The following is a 14941-nucleotide window of genomic DNA, read 5'->3' as shown; positions in this document are numbered from 1 at the left end:
AAAAGCAACTAGCCTCGAGATATATTTGAGGGAAGTAACGTAGCTCCCCTCTACTAAGTCCCCGGTGACATATGCGATGACTAACTAACCTTTGGTTAGTATAGCTACTTCGTATTTCATGTTCGATACTGAACTTCCTGCACGCCACGAACGTGATGCCTTTTGGTCGGCGCTCTTTTTCCTTTTAAAACCCTTATCCAAGAAGGTCTTGAGGAAATACGAAGAGACGTCGCCAATCCAAAGAAGGGCACACGAGAAAAAAGGAAGGCAGTGGCGAGGGGGCGAGCTTCCTTAACGGCGCGGAAAAAAAATTTGGCACGCATCCTGCGTCGGCGCTCTTCTCTGGAGCAGCTCCTTCTTCAACCCTGGCGGCTTTCTCCATTCCTTCAATTTCTGCGAGGCACAAAGTGAAGCGCTCTCGGCAGCCATGCTGCAAGTGATGGATAGCGGGCGCCCACAAAGACAGAGCGCAGCGATTGTCGGCGCTCTTAATAGCTTAAAAGTGGGCGAAATGGCCCGAGCGCCGCTTCCCCCTTCCCCCACTTCACCCTCCCGCTCTTTTCAATAGTCAAACGCAAGCTCGGCTCTGGAGTCGCAACGGCGGCGTCTTTCGCAGAGGCGCAAGCCACCGCTCTATTAGTCTTACCCGCAAGTCGCGATAGATTTTCCGTTCCATTGTGTTCGCAGTGTGGGCGCCGATTGTTCGCGGCTTTTGAGTTGGCGCGATCTCCTAGGACTTCTTCCTCGGCGTCCTTTCGTTTTTTTTTCTCGCTCTTTCCCTCTGTTTTTCGCCTCTACTTCATAACACGCCCGTCACTCCGTCTCTTCTTTCGTCCGAAGTTGCATTGCAGCCGGGTCCTCGGCAGGCGACGCTCAGCGCGTTTTCTTATGCACCTCTTCTCAGCGCCGCTCACGTCAGCGCCAGACTCGTAGCGCACGCGGCCCCATTTATTTTGCTTCCAGCGGGCGCGTTTCGTCGTAAAGAATGTGCTCTAATGCTCCAAAAAGGATCAAGAAAGGACGGCGCGCACTCCGCTGTCGAAATAGCAAGAAGCTAACGAGGGAAAAGCAAACGCAAAGCGCTAGTGACAAGTCAAGAAAAGCTCAGCGTGTTGCCGTTTCTGCCTGGGCTCGCTTTTTACGTTAACAGCGGCAGATTTTCCATTTAATTTCGACAAACCATCAATTATGGTTAACCCCGTATTACTGCACGTTTTTGTTTATTTCTTCGCTTTACGTACTCAGCACAGAGGCAGATTTGTCGCTGCGCAGGCTAGGTTAGCGGCAGTTGGTATTGATAAACTTCCCAATGAAAATATGTGTAGAACGGCTTATACATTGGTTGTAAGCGTTAGTGGTAGATATGCAGGTCTCACTGCAGAAAAACTGTGACGTCATGAAGAAACGCAGCTTCAGTAAGTTGCATTTAAAAAAAATCCAAAGAACTGAGTAAATATTAACTCGCCAAGTCTGAGATTTTGAATCAGAAGCAAAGATAATAGAAAGGCTGGACGACACACTTTCAAGCATTTTTTATTGTATTTGCGTGCTCTTTTCTGGGGATATATTGCGGAGTTGGGCGCCTGTAAATTATCTGTGGCGCTAAATTTTAGGTTTCTTTCTTTTCTGAACTGTGGAAAAAATTTCTGCACCTTGTGTTTGCGCTTCGCTACAATGCGTCAACACCTTGCACATCTCTGCGGTCAGAATGTTTTTTCACGGTTTTTGAAATGCTTTAGAATGTTTCTGAAATATTACCGCGGCCCCATCATAGATGTTCCATGCCGTAACCACAAAATTTTCTCAATGAGACCCAAAATCCCTATTTCAGGCCCGTTTCCCTTACAGCAGTTTAAAAAAATCCGTCGATATGAAGAAAAAAATGAGAAAATTTTGCTTGATAAAATGAACTAAATGCCTTAAAACTCCTTAGAAATTCTCTTTTTGCCAAATTTTACCTCTAAAATTATATGAAAAACAGAAACTTCTCTGAAATGAACATGATTGGGTCCTATGCTCCAGTCAAGTACTTGTACAGGTGCAAGATTGATATTAAGCTCTGCAAGAATGATATTAAGCTCTGAATTAAATTCTCCTCCCGCACTTTCTTTTTTTTTCGTCAATATGACCTGCATCAGTCATTTCGTGTTAGGATATCAGTTGAATAAATAATGCGCGGTTGACTGCGCAAATCACTAATGTATTTGGAAAAGAACAGAGCGTAGAGCATTCGCTAACCTTACCCTCGTATGTTTCGTTCAATTCGCCACGGTGAATTGTATATCTCTCAGACGCAAAACACGATGGCGTCGCCACCGTCACACTGCAGGTCACATTCAAAGCGGCTGTACCTATTCGTTCATTTTGCCCGATAGAAACCTCTATCTGAGAAGTGCACGATAGATGATTTTAGTCATGTGGGAGCTCTATTCCATTGGCCAGCGCGGATATGTTAGCTTGAAAGCTATAGTAAGAATAAGAAGAAAGATATTATAAGATAGTGAAACAAGCTATAGTAAGCACCAGTAATGGGAAGTGCTCAGGACTGGGAATTTAAATTATTGCTTGAGTGCGAATCAACTAGCTTCAACAAGCAGCATGATGAATAATGTAACAAGATGCAAAGCGACGAGAGCCGGAGGTTGCTCAGGTTCCGGCATGAGAATAGCCTCTACAACTATGTATAGTGCATCGCCAGCGCAAACTTATGCCATATGGCAAGGGTTCGAACAAAAACGAACATGCGCCCGCACGCCGTTCGTTGCGATTAGATACTGAAGGAAAGTGGCTTGGGCAAGAGTGTATTTATTTCTCCACTGTAGGACTAACTCGCTAGAAGGCTGCATTGAAAGCAGCAGCAAATGGAAGAAAAAAAAAAGAATCGCAAGCAAAACAAAGTTATCGATGTACAGCTGTGCCAGAAGGGAACGGATTAGAAGGCACCTGGCAAAGATGAAATCGCGAACACAACACAGTGGTCAGGAGAGACCCGGTTGCAGGCAGCAGCCGAACGACGAGGCACCGTCGGCCACCCCTTCAGGTATAAACAGCCGCGGAGGGCCAGAACAAGAGAAAACAAAATAAAAACACGCCTCAACATGAGTGGCCAACAGAAAAGCAATCTTTCACTTGCCCGTTCGACCGTCGCTGGAGTCAACTGGCCCTGAAACCGTGGGTCAAAACCTAAACGCTCAGCCACTCGTGAAGAAACGCAGGAGAAGCGGTGTCCTGCCGACAGACTTTCCGCCCGATTTCGCTACACGTCGCTCAGCGGCGAGAAAACGGTCCAAACCGCGCCTGTCTGCCCTTAAAAAGAGAAATTGAAAGAAAAGAGAGGAAGCCAGGAACTGACAAAAAAAAGGGCGAAAAGTTCAACCGCCCGAGGCCCCGGAGCTCAGCGCGCCCACAGTTCGCAGACCTGTGGGTCCGCAGCTGAACAGCCGCGCGGCCCCGAAGACGCCCGGTGGACCCGAGGTGACAGGCAGCCATTTTGCGAAAGAGGAAGGAGGATAGAACGAGGGGGCGCTCTCCGCGCGCGACGTTATGTTGAAAAACAAAGATAGCCGGGGCGTGCCGCGGAGGCTCCCGCTATCCATTGCCGAATTACAAAAGGTAAAGGCGTTTCCCACGGCCGTCGCGCGGCGCTAGCGCGCAGTAATTAGGGCGAGTGACCGCCAGGAGCATCCAGGGCGCCCGCGAGCCTAGTGAGGAGAGCGGCGGCACGCGCAGCTTTTAGTAAATGCATCCCTTTCCAAAGATGGGGCAACATGCGACTGTGCGTTCTCGCTTATGTTCGGCAGACTGCTCGCCAGATAACCGCGGCTCTGTGAGCGCCTGTCTTTGGTCTCCCAACCCGAGGCCACGCAGCCCGCCATGCATGCTCTTGCGTCACAAGTGTTACAAGCGCCCACTCAATCGTGTAAAGATAGGCGTAAAAAGCTGCTCCCGTAAAGAGTGGCAGCTGGTTGGGAACGCGAAGACCGGCTATACTGACTCGCTGATCCGCTGTTGCACATGCACGGGCCCCCACGTGTATAGCGTGAGCCAAGCATCCTAAAACGAGCTGCTCATTGCGGAAATGACAGTTAAGGGTTATTAGTTTCATTTAATACGTTAAAGGAGACATTATCGCCCATAGATGGCTCCGGCTGCTCGTATTTGATATCTGGCGGCCAATTAGATAAAGTAGGAACGTTCTCTTAGTTCAGGCTAGCTGAGTTGAATGAAAGAAATGTATTAACGTCGAAGCTACCGGACATACGCGAAAAGTTTTACTTACAAAGCTGCACACCAAAACAAGATATCGTAAACGGCATAATAATTTTTGTAGCGACTGCTGTACTCTTAAAGAAATATTTGCTATGTGTTATGAAAAAAAAACTAAAGAAGAGTGGTTGCGTTCTGACGAAAGCTCTCAAAATCCCACGCGACAGCCGCTGGCGTGCATATGATGAACTTCTCGCAGCTGCCAGCGCTCCCTTCCCGGTCGTTGACAAGGCATGCCCAAGAAGCCACAGTTTCATCTAGTGGCTGAGGTTGAGCTTGTCGCTAACTACTGGAGGGGTTATCTTTTTGTTACCCTGCTAACATTTGTTACTGCGTATCAAAACTATCCCTCTATGGAGAGGAAATTGTTCCTTCAGGGTATCGAGACATTCCATTATGCCATCAGAACACTACAGTGAGGCTTTTGTAGTACCCGTGGAGTGGAAGTCCCAACTTTTGTAGGGATGAGCACGATAGTTCCTCTTATCTTCAAGATTTTTGGAACGCCTTACAAAAATTTCTTTAAACAGTCTATAGGCTCTTCATAGAATTTTTCAATTACGTCTAAAGACTTTCTATAGACCAATTTTATACACTTGTCTATAGGCAATACAAATTCTATAGGCTGTCTACAGGCTATAAATAGAAAAAATACCTATACGAAGGCATTATAATCTACAAGAAGTCTATTGAAAGTCTATACATTTTTTTGGTTTTTATAGGGTTTAACGTTCACCAGCGACTCAGCAGGCTTTGAGAGACGCAGAAAGTCTGTAGACCTTTTTTATAAGGGAGCTGGCGAATGCATGAGAAAACACACAGTGGGGCCCAAAAGCAGATCCCTTGGCCTCTGTACTTTGGGCAACAGCTGTGCATATATGTACAGGTAGCTCCAACATGAAAGGAAACACATCCGCATTGAGCCAACGATTACTCCGCGAGTTTGAGTTAAACAAACGTTTTTTCCTTTCTTTTAAATGGTTTTACTCTAGACGGAGTAGACGCATGTGGCATGTTCAACATCAGTGTAGAAGTAACAACAACGTGTGTCTCGTGTTTTCTTCCTTTAAAGATAGTGTTCGTCGACTGCGATGTTGCCTACTGTTGAAGAAACAAACTAATGCGTTCCTGGGCGCAAACTGACTGCTCACTTTCGTGTTGGAGCTGCCTGTACATCCGTAGGAAAGTGCAGATGTTGGTTGAATTTTCTGCTTTGTTTGCTCGTATCCGATTACATTTTTTATCGACGTGATTACTGAATAATCTATCTTTTCCTCAAACATTAATTTATCCAGAGAACCATGCATACGCAATTGCGGACATCCACGATCGACCGAGAGACGTGTCATCTCTATTAAAAAGACCTGTCAAAACTTGCCGAAGGCTTCTCTCTGGCAAGGCATGAAGTTGGGCTTGTTGATTCTTGGCAACAGTCATAATACAACTGCGCGACGAAGACAGGACAACAAGAAGAGGCACGATGTGGGTTCCTGTTCGTGCCTCTTGTTCTTGTCCTGTCTTATTCGTGCAGTTTTATTATGACTGCTTCTCTCTGTTCTACTTTGGTTACTCATTCTGATTTCTGGTCGTTAAAAACAAAGGCATCAGACACTTAGGAGGGGCAGAAACCCGCCATAATAGAGATGAGACAATAACGGCGGTACAGGAACGTCAGTTTTCCTCATCTTTCTGACAGGCTCCCCGGAATCGCAGAAGACGGAGACTTCAGCCCATTTTCTTGCCTCATTGTAATAGCGCGGTGAGAGAATACGTCATGAGCACTTAGCGTAAAGCAGCACTTCGTTTCGATCGGCAACTGAAATTGCACGGATCTGTCTGGATGGCAACTCAGGCCCGCTTCAAAATGCTTCTGACAAAAAATAAACAAATACAAGAAAAGGCTGATCTAAGGCGCAGTGCTCAGCTTATGTCATGACTGAAACAAAAGCCTGTATCCAGAATTGTGCCGTCCACGCATCTCAACGCGCAGGGTGAAAAAGCTTGCAAAAAAACTTGTTCATTTGATTAGTCACGGAAGAAGATAAAAGCAGCGTCGTCTGAACATCCAGCATCAGATAATAGATTAAAACAACATGAAACAACAACACGCGCGAATTCCCTGCTCTGGTTACTTTCCTTGAGACGGAAGGCAATTCTGTTTTGCCGGTAATGCTTTGTCGAGATTAGGATGGTGTTGCAGTGCGCGGAAGTTTGCTGAGCAAAACTGTATTTCCCTTCATTGGGCTCAGAAGCGACAGGAAGCGCCGTGCATGGCCTGCGGTCGCTGATTGCTCACAAGCGAGCGTCCGCTGGATGCGTGCACTCAATGCCCGCAGGCGTTCCGCAAGCGGCTTGTATGAACGCACAGCTAAGCAATTGGCTCAGAAAGCAGGCGCAGTAAAAACGAGGTCCTGTAGACGCAACGAGAGGGAAACAATTTTGTCGAACGCCGTGTTTAGTTTGTGCAGACATTGGTGGACCGTATATTTGCCCGTTAGCTTCGTTCACTGCTGCGGAAACAGCACCAGTTATCGCACGAAACTACACGTTCGAGGATCTCAAGTTCAACGCCACGTCGCGGTGAGTGCACTTCATCGCGCGCGCTAGGGAGAAGGGAAGCAGCAAAATGCGAATACCGCACGCACGGATACTTTCGGTTAGATCGCGGAGCACTTGGTAATGAAAATTACAGCGAGCCCATTTCTATACGACGTTGTAAGAGAAGCCTTGAGACTTCAAGCTCCCGGTTTACACCCGTCGTAATGTTCGAGTGTCTTATACGCTGAAAACATTTTGTACTTCAGCCGATACACGAACGAGTTTAGTTATCGTTGACGCATCCGGTTGAAGACGCCATACGGTCTGGCGGCTTTGCAAAGCCACGGGAGACGTGCTCGCATAGGGAGGATCTGCTTCACCACACAGAAGCATAACAGCCAGTGTTCAAAAGCGCAGTTTGTACAGACACACGAACGGAAAACATTCCTCAAATGTCCTAACATTTACTCAGTACTCGTTGTCGGCAAACGCTTTCGCATCTTCAGGTTTCTTTCCTTTCAATATTTTTTGTTGTCGAAAGGTGGAGCTGAATAAAACCTATTTTCAGCACGATGGCGGGCCTATATATATATATATGTGTAAACATACACGCAATATTCGAGACCTCCGCCTATATTTTCCTTTGTGAAATATTTGCATAAAGATGCCTTTTTGCGAAGGCGTACAAGGACTAACTTATATAAATGCATGGGCGCATTCAAACGCTTTTAGATGGAGACCATGTTTATTTAAACTGACTTTTTTGACAGCCTAGGGACTGAAGCCACACCGAACTCGACAAAATTTTGTTTTTGAGGGAACTTTATCAAATGCGATGTCGGTGCCTATCGAAGTGTTTGCGTGAGCAAAAATTATGTTTCTTGTACTCAAACTTATAGGCGAGAAAAAAACGAACAAGATACTGTTGTTAAACTTGCCATGTGACCTAATCAGGAAGATTAAGAAGTTTGCAGGGATAAGGAGGCCGCAACTGGAACCCGACCAGTTCAATTGGAGATATATGGGAGAGGCCTTTTCACTGCAGTGGGCGTAGCCAGGCTGTTGATGATGATGACGAATGCGTGAAAATGCACAATCGTTTTACCAACTTTTATCACATCCTTACATATCTATTCGTTTTAAATTCAAATGGCCGTCAGGTAAACCCTACCACAAACATTTGTAATGGACTGCACCATATACGCACGCAATACAGAACTGACATCAAAACAAAACGCACACGCGAATATCGCAAATAGTGAACATCAACAGCGATACGATCTATTAATTGGCATTAGCGCCGTGCTCCGCATAGGTAATGTTTACCAGGGGTAAGAGCACGCAATGCCGCTCCTTTAACAAGTGCAATTATGAGAAAACGTGCGCGTCAGAAAACCTACGTAATTAAGTTGCGAAGTTTTCATTAATCTCCATTCGTTGCCTCACTGCTCGCATTTTGTTTATTTCTGTCTAAAAGCTTTTATCAATACATATTGTTGCGTCGTGCTAAACTCCGCGAAGTGTTTAATAAAAAAAGGAACACTTTTCCCTCTCATGGGAGATGCCATCTCTCAACCTGTTCGGCGCTAGCATTTTTTAGTATGCCTCCGAGTTACTTCTTTTTTCATTTATGTAAGACAAGAGGGTACATGCACATTCATTTGCACGCTTACCTTTTTTTCTGTCTAGAGCGTGTAATTGCATTATTTATAAGTAATGTCGGAATGACGTGGAATAGTTTGACAGGCATCATTGTTTATGAAGCTGGAGAGGGCCACGAACGGAATAATTTCCAGCGTCTTTTACAAAACAGTCCTTCAATAACACGGCCCAGCTGGAGCGGAAAGGCTTTCCCAGAGAACTGATTGTTCTTAATAATAACCTGCTCCCGATTTAAATGCAGAAATAAAGAAGACAGAACATTAGTGTCTAACCGAAAGCGGGCCGATTGTGACAGAGAATTAATAAAGAAGAGACTCGAAACGAACAGCCCGCTTTTTATTCTTTTCATTCCCAAGGCTTTCCGATCAAGCCGGAAGCGCAGCAGAGAAAGGGCGCGCATTTTTGACAGATGAGACCTTTTTTCTGTTGCTGCGCTGTTTCGGTCGGACCGAGCGTGTGTTCCGGAAGAGCGAGGGAAAAAACAGAGGAGTGAAGGGAATAAGCGCCCGCTCGCTAAGCGAGGTTTTTCTTGAAGGCCGACAAGAGACATTTTTCCTCGACACGAGAAGCGCGGATAAGATGGCCATTCTCACGCCCCGACTGCCAAATCTTTTGTACAGTCTTCTTTTTCTTCTAGATTCTCTCCTCCGCGGCCCCACACACGTACGTTTGAACGCTCTTTGCATCTGACAAGTTTTTTTTTTGCGCCAGAGAAAAAAAAAGAACAAGAAATAAAGCTTAGCTGGCTACACTTACTTAAGAAGAGAAAAAGCACTCGGCGCGCGTAGCTCGCCCGCTCTGCCCCTGTTTTGAATCCCCTTCACGCTTTTTTGAAGTTGAAGTCATACCAACGGACGCCGACGCGGACAGCGTTAGACAAGGCACAGAGAACACACTATTGTTTTCGATGTTGGGGAGTGCGCTCACCAGGCGCCCGCTTTCCCGTTCGCTTTCGCTACCTGAGTTTCGCTGGAAGTTCGCAAACGCGCCTGCTGAAAGCAGCCGTTGGAGCCTTTGAAATTTAAACCCTATGCATTTTTCAACAACGACACCCTCGCCGGCGCCCAGTTAGGGCGCTGCCTCGTTTTGCTCTGCTGAGCTGCTTGTCATTTCTTTAGTAATATTTTCTCCGGCTCCGAGTGCATGCCCTCTTTTTCGAACTTTTGTTTCCCTGCGCCCATTCTCTTGTTCTTCTAAACTCAATTTACATCTAAGAACAAGTGGAAATGATCACACCGATGGAGGGCAGTTGGCTCTTTGCTGCTACAGTGTGACGCGCTTTAAGAGCAACTGTAGAAGGAGTTATTCGCCATTTCGTGCTGCCTCTGCATTTGCGTGTTCCGACTTTTCTAACCGGTGATAGCCTTATTAGGTGGCAAACTGGCATGTGGGGTATAAATCATTGTGCCACTGCACTGGGTACGCTTGGAAGCAAAAACATCAACGGCATATGAACGCACCAGCTGCGCCTCAATAGGGATGCATCACCAGGACAGAAATGCGAGTGTTCGTTTTTCAGATTATCCACGAGCTTATGCGCTCGTCGTGTGCTACTAATAGCTGCTAAAGTAATCGACGTACAAAGTTCGGTCTGCTGACACAAATATTTTTCCAATCTGTGACTTTTCTTCTTAAGCACTTCTGAAGGCGCGGCGTGCATGTTAAGTGCATGTTAACGGCACTTTGAAAGTGTCCGGGGGCCCGTGCTTGTACAATTCACGAACGTATCTGAACCATGCAGGTCCAATGGCTTGAACATGCATGCTTGAGACACGTTTCACCTTTAGAACATCAAAATATGCCTAACGCTAAACAAGGTGCAAAGGAAGTCGCGGCCGTCAAAGGAAGTTATAAATTGGTGGAATGCACGCGCTCATCATATGCACCTGAAAACCTTTCCCGCAGGTTATTTTATAATTTTAACAAACCTTTCGTGAAACCAAGGGCGAATTATGTTAGCTCATGTGGACGAGCCCTTCATGCTAATGAAGCTTGTTAGCTGAGACAAACCATGCAGCTTTCTTGGCCTAGCACTGCGACAGCCGCATTTTGCCATCCTCAAACCCCTTCAGCAACGAGGCCCCCAGGCTGACAAATGGCGGGAAGACGTCATCACTCACCGAGCACGGAGAGTCGTACGGTTGATGCCTGGCTGCTGCCGTCCGAGCGGGTCACCCGGCAGGTGTAAAGGCCCGCATCGGCCAGGCCTAGGGCTTTGACCTTGAGCGCGGCGGGCGATCCAAGCACGGCGAAGTAGGCGCGGGGCGCCCAGTCATGACGCGACTGGTGGCGGCCCTGCATCAGGTTGGCGCGGCCCGAAAAGTGGACCGCGTACACGGGGTCGGGGTCCGCGTCGCCGCGCCGATGCCACTCGACCCGCACGGGCGAAGCCTGACTGGCTCCGGGGGCGTGGAGCGAGGAGCACGGAAGCTCCACTTGGCCACCTTCCTGGCCCACGTAGGACGGCGCCTCGTCCTCCTCGTCCGGCGCAAGATCATCTGCACGCGGCAGGAGTGTCACGGAGTTTAGTGCAGCTATGGGTAGGAGCAGGGGACAAGGAGCTCGCGCGAATTCCAGGCCAAATGCCGCGGAGCACTGGTCGTCAGGAGGCGTAATGCACATCACGAGGCATAGCTCAGGCTTCAGGAGAATGTGAAAAATTCGTGTCGCGAAGAAATTGACAGATCATGCAGTTAACAGCACAAGAAAAATGTTCTCCTTGTTTGAGCAGTCTTGTTGTTTGAATCAGGAAATGTCAAAAAGGCTTAGATGATAGCCCTATCTTGCATATAAGACAGTATTATTTGGGTGCGTGGTGAGACCTATCGAGCAATTAGTGGTGTACCTCTTTGTCTCGCTTGCATGAAACCTCCGGATCGTGGTTGCATCTGAATATGGAAGAGCGAGCGCGCAAGTGAGCAAGAGGGCTCGACTGTCGTTTTCATGCACATAGCCATGCATCGTGAAATTGGTGACAGTTAGCGCGACACTGATAGCAGAAATGAGTGCCTCAAGCAATAAATTAAAAATGGTAAATGAAAGGCGAGCAGCACACGGTGATAGGGACGGAGTTGGAAACACTCCCACAACTTCCTGCGGTTACCCTTAAAATGCCTTCCTTTGTCGCTGTGAAGTAAACCGGATCAGCGTAGGCCGATAGCAGTTCCCACTCATACTAGCTAAAAATTTTTTTTTTAGAAAAAAAGAAAAAAAGTTCACTTTTCCTTGCGCCATCGCGCAAAATAACAGGAGCGACAGCTGAAGCGTAGCATATTCTCCTTGCGCACTGTGCTGCGCAGAAAGTGCACGCAGTATCACTGCCCAAGCATATCCTCTAATACCATTTTCCTACTCCACAGCCTACATGACAGTTTAACGCCAATTGAACTGCGGGGCTGAGTGCACACACTAGATACTGAGAAGATACCACCTTAACACCAAGTACAGCCACGTGCGATTGTTTGTAATGTATAGCTTTCGTGTCAGCGTAAGCTAGCATTCCTTCCGCCCATTTTTCGCTGTTCCTGAATCAGGGTACCACGTCACACTTTTAGTCTTTCGTCGCTACTCGTTCGCTTGTCGTCGTTTTTTCTGTACCGTCAAAGACGGTTAGTTTCGGTTCCTTTGCGTTTGCGAGCGACTTCTCGCTTCGCATCTCAGCCTCGTTTAGGTGACGGTTGCATACCGTCTGCGGCGCTGCCAACTCTGTCCCGACTCCAAACACACGCGCATTCTGTACGAAACGCTACGGCGACCCGCCTTTTCTCCGAAGGCATCATGGCCAGCATGGTGAAGCACGGCGTCCCAAGCTATCGGCAGCAGAATTACATAAAGGATGGTCTGTAGGATTAACGCGAAACAAGAACGTTTATTTTAGCTCCGGAGGCACGCATGTAGTCTATCGCAGGCACATTAAAAGGGTGGAGGCAGTCCGTCCTTTTCCTAAATATATTGATTCACTCGTTCATTCCGGCTGCAGAGTGGCTGCCATTCCTCCTCTCACGATCTTCGCGTCATCTTCTTCCTCCTTCACTTCTCGCGTCTCTGGCGGCTGTAGCCGTGAAAGAAGAAGATCAAGAAGAGCAACAAGAACCAGTAGACGAAGTCCCGGATGCGAATCACGCGAATACAGATACGATACGCTAGGCTTCTCTGGCAATAATGGCTTTCGCCGTAGAAGTGCGGCCCGACACCTTTACAGGAATTGCTGACTACACAGATTTGGCTTCTCTATAGTTACTCTTCCTTGAACTTTTCAACATGCTTCGCGAGTCCAGTTTTCCGGGAAGACTTGAGAAAAATCCAGGATAATGCCACACTAATCAAGTCATAACTGGCTCGGGATATTCAATTTCCTCCACCGTGACATGAGGCATGTGGCGACCAATAATGTTTCAACGAAAAGAGCGGTGCAGCTTTATGAATCTTATGGTTTGCGAAAAAATAAAATTAGGACCACCTCCAACTGCAGCAAAGGAACAATTTAGATCTATTAGAAACCGCTTAAGGTCCCTCTGCCCGCAAACCAGAAATATCGCCAGCTACATGTAAAAAAAAAAATGCTATATTTTGCGGGAAATCCGTCATTTAAGCAACACTGAAGAGAACTTGAGGAATGCCTGCACCATTTCAGCCCTCCACGATATTATAGTCATGCACAAAAGTTTGCGGGAAGTGGACTCAAGGAGAATATATATATATATATATATATAGAAATTATTTATTTTTTTTGTGTGTGAATCCGCAACCCGCAGAATTTCGTCCATAACTGGACACTGGCCAACCCGCTGAGATGATGAGGCCACAAATCCGATGCACGGTCACGTCTCGGCAAAGGAAAAATTCTCCAAAACATTCTTGTCCATAAGATTTGGTCGACGCGAACGAAGCGGAGATGGTTGGCATTAAAACTGAGCTCCCTAACGCAGCGTTCATCAGAGTTCACAGAGAACCTTGGGGACGTAAAAACCCATTAGTTATTTGCAGCCTCTTTTTCTCCAAAGCGAAGGATTTACAATCACTCGGCATTACTTGTCTGTGCTTACACAGCTATTTTTGCGGGCCTTGCACCATTTTGACGCCAGTGGCTCGTGCTCTCGCGTTTAGGTAAATAGGGCCACTCCACGGTGTATTGAGTTCTCGGGGGAAGCGCGTGCTCTGAGTGGCTACCGGAGCACGTCTCGCGCATCAGCTAAAGACCAGAGCTGCTCGTCCCGGTGCTCCTCCCACCCACCGCCTCCTTTCCGTGTTTCCCGATCCCCGAGCGTTTGACGGCGGCAAGCAGGGAGAGGCCCAAAAGAGCCCCGCGGGAAGGACGATTCTGTTGCTCCTTTTAGGCCGAAAATAAAAACAAAAGGAGGGAGCTCCTCTCTCTGGAAATATTGGTGACCGGTGCAAACAACACACCCAAATAGAATACACCTCTTTCCACACTGTTAGACCAGCTCCACGGCATTAATAATTGCTACCTAGATTTTTTACGTACATGTGCGCAAGCGACGGCAATGCCTCAAGTACTTGGTGTGAACAATACGTTCATACGTTCGAGCACTGAAATGATAAAAAAAAAACAGGACTTCTACGCCATGCGAATGTTGGGAAATAAGAGCGACGGAAAGGAAAAGAGAAAGTCGACGCGCCATAAAGCGGGCGGAACATGGACGCACTGGAACAGTTGCAATCCAGTATGGGCGCGCAAGGACTCTTATACGAAGGGTGACATAGTCTAAGAAAGTTATGCCCCGATGCATGCCGTTCCAGTGATCGAAAATGGCGATACAGCGGCTTGCTGCGTCGCCAGCGCGCGGCTTGCGCGCATGCACCATCACAAAGTTAAAAGCGTGCCAATAACAAGCGCTCTTTCCTTGCTAGAAGATGCCCGAGTAATGAAATAAAATGAATTGACCAGAATGTGGTTTTTATTTGCGCTCCCTAGCAGACCAGGTACAATCAAGATCCGCAGCACAACATGCCATCGCGGCGTACGGTAGTGCGAGTGCCCTGCTCCGAGTACTGTAAGAAAGGTCGACCGTCTTACGACGCTCAGCTCTGAAGGCTATGAAAACGACCATCTAGAAGTTACCTCTGCACCTACACCCCCATACCTCCTAATTACCCAACAGCAGCCGAGAGCCATCTCTCCCTTGCAATAAAGGCTTTATTCATTCATTCATTTCAGCTCTCCCCTTTCGTGCGCCAAAACTCAAGCGCGAGACCCCAGCAAGAGAAATTTTCCGACGTCTCTAAGGCTCCATACCAAGCCGTACAGCTTTATAATCATTGTTGACAATTACCCGAATGTTTCGGTCTTCGAGAGCACTTGTTGTTTAGCGATGTTGCTGTTTCTTGGTCACTGGAAATGCATTTTGACCAAGACATCGCCAGGCACCTATGCGATACGTTCGGCATTACATATCTGCTAGTTAGTTTATTTCTCTTGTTCTACTTATAGAAATGAGGTGACGTGCACTTTGAG

At 47.3% G+C, this 14941-nt stretch overlaps 1 protein-coding gene across 1 annotated transcript in view; it reads right to left on the bottom strand.

The window, feature by feature from the left end:
- Positions 1-14941, bottom strand: part of LOC149350828 (neural cell adhesion molecule 1-like) — a 281207-nt gene that overhangs the window by 245275 nt on the left and 20991 nt on the right. The window contains exon 2 of the mRNA XM_089576941.1: positions 10587-10964. Within this exon, the coding sequence (XP_089433067.1) occupies positions 10587-10964 (378 nt within the window). The remainder of the gene's footprint in view (positions 1-10586; positions 10965-14941) is intronic.

This window comes from Amblyomma mixtum, chromosome 3, assembly GCF_055824585.1.
Source record: "Amblyomma mixtum isolate Tamu chromosome 3, ASM5582458v1, whole genome shotgun sequence".
Lineage (NCBI taxonomy): Eukaryota > Metazoa > Arthropoda > Arachnida > Ixodida > Ixodidae > Amblyomma > Amblyomma mixtum.
Note: the sequence above shows the minus strand (reverse complement) of the source record. Positions and strands in the feature narration are given on the sequence as shown.